The sequence below is a fragment of the Ipomoea triloba genome, chromosome 1 (genome assembly GCF_003576645.1).
Source record: "Ipomoea triloba cultivar NCNSP0323 chromosome 1, ASM357664v1".
In the NCBI taxonomy this organism is placed as follows: Eukaryota; Viridiplantae; Streptophyta; class Magnoliopsida; order Solanales; family Convolvulaceae; genus Ipomoea; species Ipomoea triloba.
Window position 1 is genome coordinate 31,770,823 of NC_044916.1, and position 7,877 is coordinate 31,778,699.

Below are 7,877 nucleotides of genomic sequence, written 5' to 3' on the forward strand. Positions count from 1 at the left end.
TTTTTTTTTTTTTTTTTTTTTTGGGGGGGGGGGGGGGGGGGGGATCTACAACCGTAGTAGATAATTCACAGAATCATGGACTAAAACAATAGTGATCATATTGAATCCGACCAGGTAGCAACATCCTGAGCTTTCCAACTGCGTTGCAAAATGATTATTTCCTGCACCCGGAAGTCCTCACGTAATTTGGGGTAAGGTTGAGTTGAAGGAGATGAAAACAAGAGTTGAGTGAAGGAGATAGTGCAATCCACGACTGAAAAGACGAAAATCGGAAAAGGAGAAAAAAAAACCAACGTAGAAAACAACAAAATTCTTTAAAAAATAAAAAAAAATTAAAAGGATGAAAATGCCAGCCTAAAATAGAGTTTCACAGAAAAAAAATCATCGAAATGATCAAAAGTGTCTAAAATATGATAGCATGATTTGTTAAATGTCAAAAATAATTGTCTGAGACTAAATTTGAAATTTCCATTAAAGACAAAGGACCTCTGTTGAAATTAACTCATTGAAAAAAAATTGAAGAGACAAAAATATCTTTGCCTAAAATAGAGTTTCACTAGCAAAGTCATCGGAAAGATCAAAAGTGTCTAAAATATTATAGTCTATGATGTTAAATAGCAAAAATGATAGTCTTAAATTGTCACAAAAACCAATAAACCTTTGCTAGAATTAACTCTCTTCACATTTCCTCTTTTCCTTTCACATATACTTCTATCATAACTACCATTATTATTGTAAATAATACAATTTCTAATCTTGATCGAAAGGTATATGAACATTTGACATGACTCAACTTTAGAAGTCTAAGTAAATTGAGTTAGCTTCGACACACCAACTTTGATTTATAGAAATAAACGACAGAACATATAAATAATTCCGTACACTTGACAACCAATTTTACTACCATTATATTAAAATTGAGTAATAAAAACTACATACTAAGATTGGTGATGACGATTGGAAAAAAAAAAATCAATGATCGAGTTTCACCAATCTTTTTTTTCTTTTTTTTAGACAGAAAGACCATGGATTCATCTTATTTAATTTTTTATTTACCTTTTACATTTACTTCGTTCCCTCATAACTATCATACTAAGATTGGTGACGATTGAAAAAAAAAAGGATCAATGATCGAGTCTCACTAGTCTTTTTATTTAGACAGAGAGACCATAAATTCATCTTATTTAATTTTGTATTTACCTTTTACATTTACTTCCCTCATAACTACCCGAGGTGTAATAATGCTAGCTCCATGGTATTGCAGACACTTCTAGTTCTAATGTATTTATATCCACTTACCAGCTTTGGAAGTTTTCACCTAGCCAGGCAGCCAGCTAGGTGAGCACATTTTGCTCCATTTTATCTTTTTATTTGAATTTAATGACTTGAAAAAATATATATATTTTACTCCACTTATAACTTTCAATAAATGCAACTCAAAACAAATATTGTATTTACTAGATATTGTCATGATCGACCTTCATTAATTTACTAAACTTGATCAATTCATATACATATAGTTTGGCATTTAATTTATTCCAACATTATAATTATGAGTATTATTTTAAAAAAATGATCGAAACAAAGTAATATTTTCTTTAATTTGAAATTCATGCATGGAGTATATTGATCGAAACAAATTATATCATGCATCAGTGTCCACGATAAGCATTGTGGCTCATGGTCCAAATTATGTACTTATAGTTAACCTGAAGGTACATAACTACAGCAAATACCTAATTTGAATAAAATTCACAATGAGCATGGTGGACCGTGATCTACGTTATAAGGATTGAGCTGAGGAGAATTCGAAAAATTAATTTTGAAAACCTAGAAATTAAAATAATTAATTAATTAATGAAAAACAACATTGTAGCAGCAAGGTGATAAAATGGAACAGCATCTACATTAATAACATTACCTAGCTACCTAGCTAACACTATTAAAATGAAAATACGTACAACACGTGTATGTATATATATAGAACTAACGTTACGTTACTCTCCCGTCGTCCGTACCGTACCGATCGTCCGCTCAGTTGAAGAGGCTGAGGCCGCCGGAGTGGAACGTCTTAGCCGGCGAGCGGTTGCCGGCGGCGGAGGAGTACTGGACGAACTTGCAGTTAGGGCAAGACGGGGAGGTCTGAGAAACTATGACGAGGAGATGGCAATTGGAGCACGGCAACGCTATCATGTTTTCTCCTCCTCCGGCGCCGCCGTTTGACGGCGGCGGCGATGATGGATGGTGGTGTTTCTTGTGGTGGCGATGATCTTCGTAGGAATGGGCGGCGCCGCTGGTTGAGATGTTGAGTTCGAGGTTGAGCTGATTATGATGATGAGCTTGCTTCTGCTCCTTTGGCCACTCCCATGTCTTCTTCATTGTTTTCCTGTTCACGTAGTACATTCTCCCCGACTGAAAACAATTTAATTTATTTATTACACCACCATAAATCATTAAATTCAAATACAAACCCAAAAAAATATAATATATAAAATTCTTAGGTGCACTGGGCGGGATTAATGGTCGTGCCTAACACACATTTCTTCTCTCAAAAAGTTGAATCTCCAACTACATGGTCCCATACCCTCGACAAAACATATGGTAACTTAATGGTTCAGCAAATTAGGCCAAATATTGGTGAACACAATGAATCTGTCCACTTTGAACATAATCCCTACACAGTTACTGTCGAGTTTCAAACATTAGTCTCTTCTCTCAAATATTGTCTACTGCATGCACCAGTGAGCTAAGCGTGCAGGAAACAATCCTATTTGAATAGTCAATTATAAGTTGGTCCCAATTATAAGTAAATTTGTAGTTATTAGATCAAATAACTAATTTGGTTGAAATTGTCATGCACAACCAAAACTTGGCTAATTAATGTTGCCCTACACAATAGAATCTTAATTTCAAAACTTACTATATGTATGAAATTTTCTTATACTTTGTACTACTTAATTTTGTTAATAACTTTATAATTTAAAAAGGGTAAAAAAAAAAAAAAAAAAGAAGAAGAAAAGTTGTTAAATTACTTGAAGATCAAGACATTGTTCCCAATCTACTGGGAGGGGTTCCATCCAAGGCTGGTGGAGGTCAACACTGCCACTGGCGCCGCCGCTTTGAACCTTTCTCTTCATCGGAAGTCTGATATCGTGGTCGGAATCTGCAGCATTGTCACCGGCGCCGCCGTTGAAGTTGCTACTGGCGGCCAGGCTCAAAGAGAGTTCTGGGAATTCCATTATGGATATGCTATATGATATATATGATGAAAGCTAATTAAGAAAGCTAAGGAAGAGAAGAGAATAAGAGTGTGTATATATAGTAGTAGATGGGAGCAGTACAGTTAGAATTGAAATGAATTGGCGGAATGGAATTATAATAATTAATAAATTGAAGCTAATAATAAGGGGATAGCAGGTGGGTAGTGACAGTGGTAGTAGTGAAAATATTGCAGGTGGTCATGCAATATGGTGTGTCTACTTAAATTGGGCTTCATCAACTTAACGCACATTAAAAGCTGGACAGCCCTAGCATTTAAAGCTCTCTTTAATGCCCCAAATCCTACTCTCCTATTTTGCATTAACTATCAACATTTTCTCTTTTTTCTTTTAATTTTCACAATTTCATTTCTATGTAAATGTCCCATATTTAATTTGCTCATCAATTCAAATAATTAATTGTATCATATGATTTTATTATTTGAAATAAAATACAAAACTAGATTAGGGCGAGGCACCTCAGGTTGATTATTCCCATGGAATGTTACTACTTATAGACGGATTGCGTGCAAAACTAGATTATTGTGATGTCCATGGATCAAACCAAGCATCTATACTAAATCGTAATTATCATTATAATGGAAAGATAAACTACACTAGGAAAATCATTTGCGATAGGCTCAACTAGGGTTGTAAGGCTCGATTAGGGTTGAATTCAAGCTCGAATTTAACCTGTTTGATTTTAAATTCATGTTTAATTTCAATTAAAAATAAACTATTTTATATATGTCTGTGTGTGGGGGGGGGGGGGGGCTCACGAGTGGCTCGACGAGCCACGAGCCTAAGACATTAGAGCTCGAACTCGACTCGATTATTAAACGAGCCGCTTGAGTTTGGCTCGAGCTTGAATTTGACCGAGCTCGAGCCAAACTTTGACCGAGCGACTCGTGAGCCGCTTGGTTCATTTACACCCCTAGGCTCAACTGAGATGGTACATGTTGACAAACATTAAACTCGTAACCATTAAATACGAGAATAATGATCCACTTACTTGTCTACTCTTTCAGGGTTTCTAACTAATTTAGCTTTTGCTATTACTATTACTAGTTGCATTTTTTCTCGTCTCTAAATATTTTGCTATGAGATAAAAAGGAAAAATTTAATGCTAAATTATCAACTTTAAAGCATTCAACCATAATTATTATGATATGGAAAAGTTTAATTAAATACTGTACATGTACGTTCACCACTTCAATTCCCCTTGGATATACTAAACACACACATATATATAATCTCATGTCATGTGTGCATATATAAGCACTGCACCCTGGAGTAAGGGGCAACAGACCATGTCTTCCTCCTTACTCTTTGCCCTACTTAGCGTTAGTACTTGCCTACTTAATTGGTGCCTCATTATTACATCCATCAGACGTACATAAATAGCATATCTACTCTCATCTCATTTAACTAATACACATATACCAATCTGGTTACTAGTTAGTACCATATCTATCTAGCTTAGAGTATATATATTATTGTTTTATGCTTTTGTTTTAGTATCATCTTTAATAACCTTCTTAATCATTATTATTAGGGAAATTGATAATTTTTTATCCTAAATTATACAAAAATAACATTTTTCATCCTTCACGTACTTATATATGCCGTTTGTCACTTTTCGTTTCTTCCATGAGTTTTATTAGGATGGGGTTAAAAAAGTCATTTTAGGTAGAGCATAATTCTCGTACCAGAAGGTCATGTGTTCAATTTTAATTTTGCTAACACCTTTTTGGTTGAGCTCGTTGCACGGTCTTACTCTTACCAATGACATTTATATCTTTTGTGTGGTTTATACGTTATTACTCAGAAGCAGGTTTGTTTAGTTCATAAATCAGATAGTACAATATATGTGTCCATCGTCATCCAAAAAAAGAAAACATTTTGCAAACATGAATGAAATTAAAAGCCTATCTCCCCTAATTTAGGGGATGAAAAGTATAATTTTCCATTATTATTATTATTATTATTAACTTTCATACATCTCTCTTTTAGGTAGTACATAAAAATTTGAGAATAAAAATATGGTTCCTACATATACGGGTTCAGTGGCATGTTAAGGATATGAATATATGATGCTGAACACTAAGACCCACTCAAAGGTTATTATTGCAACAATGTGTATAATATGGGTAATGATCTATATAATCAACACTAGACCGACCAATAATTAAACACAGCTAGCATCATCTATAACTTGATTTGACCTTCATAAATTCTTTAAAGAAAATACTTTATTACACCCCTACAATTGTTATCCCCAAATTAAAAAAGAAAAATTATTTATTTTTATAAATTATTAGTGAATTAGCTGACCCCATCCTGAATTAATAAAAAATATATTCATGTATCTAATAAAAATATGATGCATGTCAAAGAGTGACTAATAAGAAATGATAATTGTAAGGATTTTTAACATGATCTATTCTTTTATGGGTGTTTTCTCCAACTTATTGAGTTAACTCGCATAGGCTTGGACTTTTGCCTGTCTTGATTGACCATGAAATTAAGCCAATCAATATGTTATAAACCATATGTATAAGAAAATTGTATGATGCCGTCAATACATGGTGTATCTAATTAATGCTAATTAAAGTGGAGATATGTTCTTCTGTTGTACGTACTTCAGCAGGCCAGGTAAGGTAAAGTAAGAAATACGTACAACTCCACCAAACATAACGTATGATGTCGTATAACACAGTGAAAATTTTAAATAAGTAAAGGCATTATGATAAATAACTCAAAGTAAGTTCAGGTGGTCTTTATCTTCGGTTGCATATTTTTCTTTCTTCGAGTGCATATGTTTCCTTCTTCGAGTGTATATGTTTTGTCTCACTACATAGTTTTGCTTTGAGTGTACATTTTTGTACCTTTGAGTGCACAAATTTTGCCTTCGAGTACACATTTTTGTGCCTTCAAGTACATAGTTTTGTGTTCTCAAGTGCATAATTATGGACCTATGCTTGTTATATCTTTTGTCTTCTTTTCAATAATATATAACTAAAATTCTAATGAAATTTGTGAGATTTACAAACGATTTGTAAATGTAATTGCTTCACTAACACTTAAGTTGAATATATAACTCCCCTTTTTGGTACGATAAATTGCACCAATTGCACATCTTTGTGCATAATTTTTGGCCTTGAAGTGCACTTTTTTTTTTTGCCTTGAAATGCACATTTTTGTTCTTTCAAGTGCACAATTATGGGTCAGTTTTCTTATATCTTTTACTTTTTTTTTTTTTTTTTTTAACAACGTATAATTAAATTTCTAATAATGAAATTAATGAGATTTACAAAAGATTTGTAGAGTAATTGCTTCAATAATACTTAATTAATTTTAATAACTACCTTTTTTGGTACCATACTTGCTTCCATTGCACATTTTTGTGCCTTCAAGTGGAGAATTTTGACCTTCAAGTGCACATTTTGTATTGAATTAAATTTTTTTAAAGAACCATTGATCATACTTATCCGCAGTTTCGCACGAGATGCTCTTCGCACCTAATCCTAATCCCCTCTCTCACTCTCTCTCTCTCTATATATATATATATATGGAGTACATAATAAGTATATATGGTACGTACATAGTTATATGAGTTAAGGTGGCGATCTGAGTAGTAGCTAGTGGTAATGATGGTGGTAGACGGCGACGACATTGGTAATAGCAGTCGTATTGATGGTGCAATTCATGCATTTCCATTATATTGGCAAGCTAGCTCAAGTAATAAGTAACATTAACTACCTCTGCTATAAATAAATTGATCGAATTGAATTGAATTGAAGATGCATGGAGTACAGTACATAGGATGGTATTATATCCACAACATCATTTATTATTCTTGTTGTGATGACGACGTACATGTTACAGCGATCGACCTGCATCTATCCGTTCATCCACTTATTACTTGTTATATGTGGTAGTAGTAATTTTACTGAGACCATCTCGCCCGCCTTCACTTAGGAGTATATCACCCTACTTTCGGACATGGATATTGGGGTTGGTTCCTATAAGAACTAGTAAGTTCGTGATAACGTGTGGAATAAACTCATTCATTTATTTAGGATAATCGAAGGTGAGAAATTAAAATAGAAATGAAAAAAAAAATCGGGACATTTTCGTATATATTTGGAAATGCTTGATGGTGCATTTACGGATAACTAATAATGCATACACGTTAGTATACTATTTATATCTCGAGTGCATTATTGTCAATTACCTGTGAATGCACTATTAAGCTAGCATTCAAAATGCACTATTGGGTCTAGGGAATAATCGGGGCTCATGAGCAGGGATCTTGGGATCTAAATTAGACTAAGAAATAGAGTTAGGGGAATGAGGTGTAAATATTGGAGGGATGGAGTCTAGGGTGCACCAAACAGGTAAGCTGTTTTTTGGCCGATGGGTGGTGTCATTTGGTCAATTGGTTGGTGAGAAATTGAGGTTGTCGTCTTCCAATTTCTTTGTGAGATATGGTAGACTGGTGAGAAATGTGACGGTTGATAGGGGGTATGTGTGTAATTATGGTTTGTTGGGTATCTTAGCCCATTGGTCCCCCTATGGTTTTTGCTCCCCAAAATAGTATAAAAGGGAGGGGGGGGG

General features: G+C 34.1%; 1 protein-coding gene across 1 annotated transcript; it reads right to left on the reverse strand.

Moving 5' to 3' along the window:
• Positions 1-1,837: 1,837 nt before the first annotated feature.
• Positions 1,838-3,239, reverse strand: LOC116012427. Its single transcript, XM_031251962.1, has 2 exons — positions 3,033-3,239; positions 1,838-2,412 (listed from the first exon to the last, which is right to left on the reverse strand). Exons 1-2 carry the CDS (start codon positions 3,237-3,239, stop codon positions 2,035-2,037), a joined length of 585 nt encoding a protein of 194 aa, XP_031107822.1. The 3' UTR covers positions 1,838-2,034.
• Positions 3,240-7,877: the final 4,638 nt, after the last annotated feature.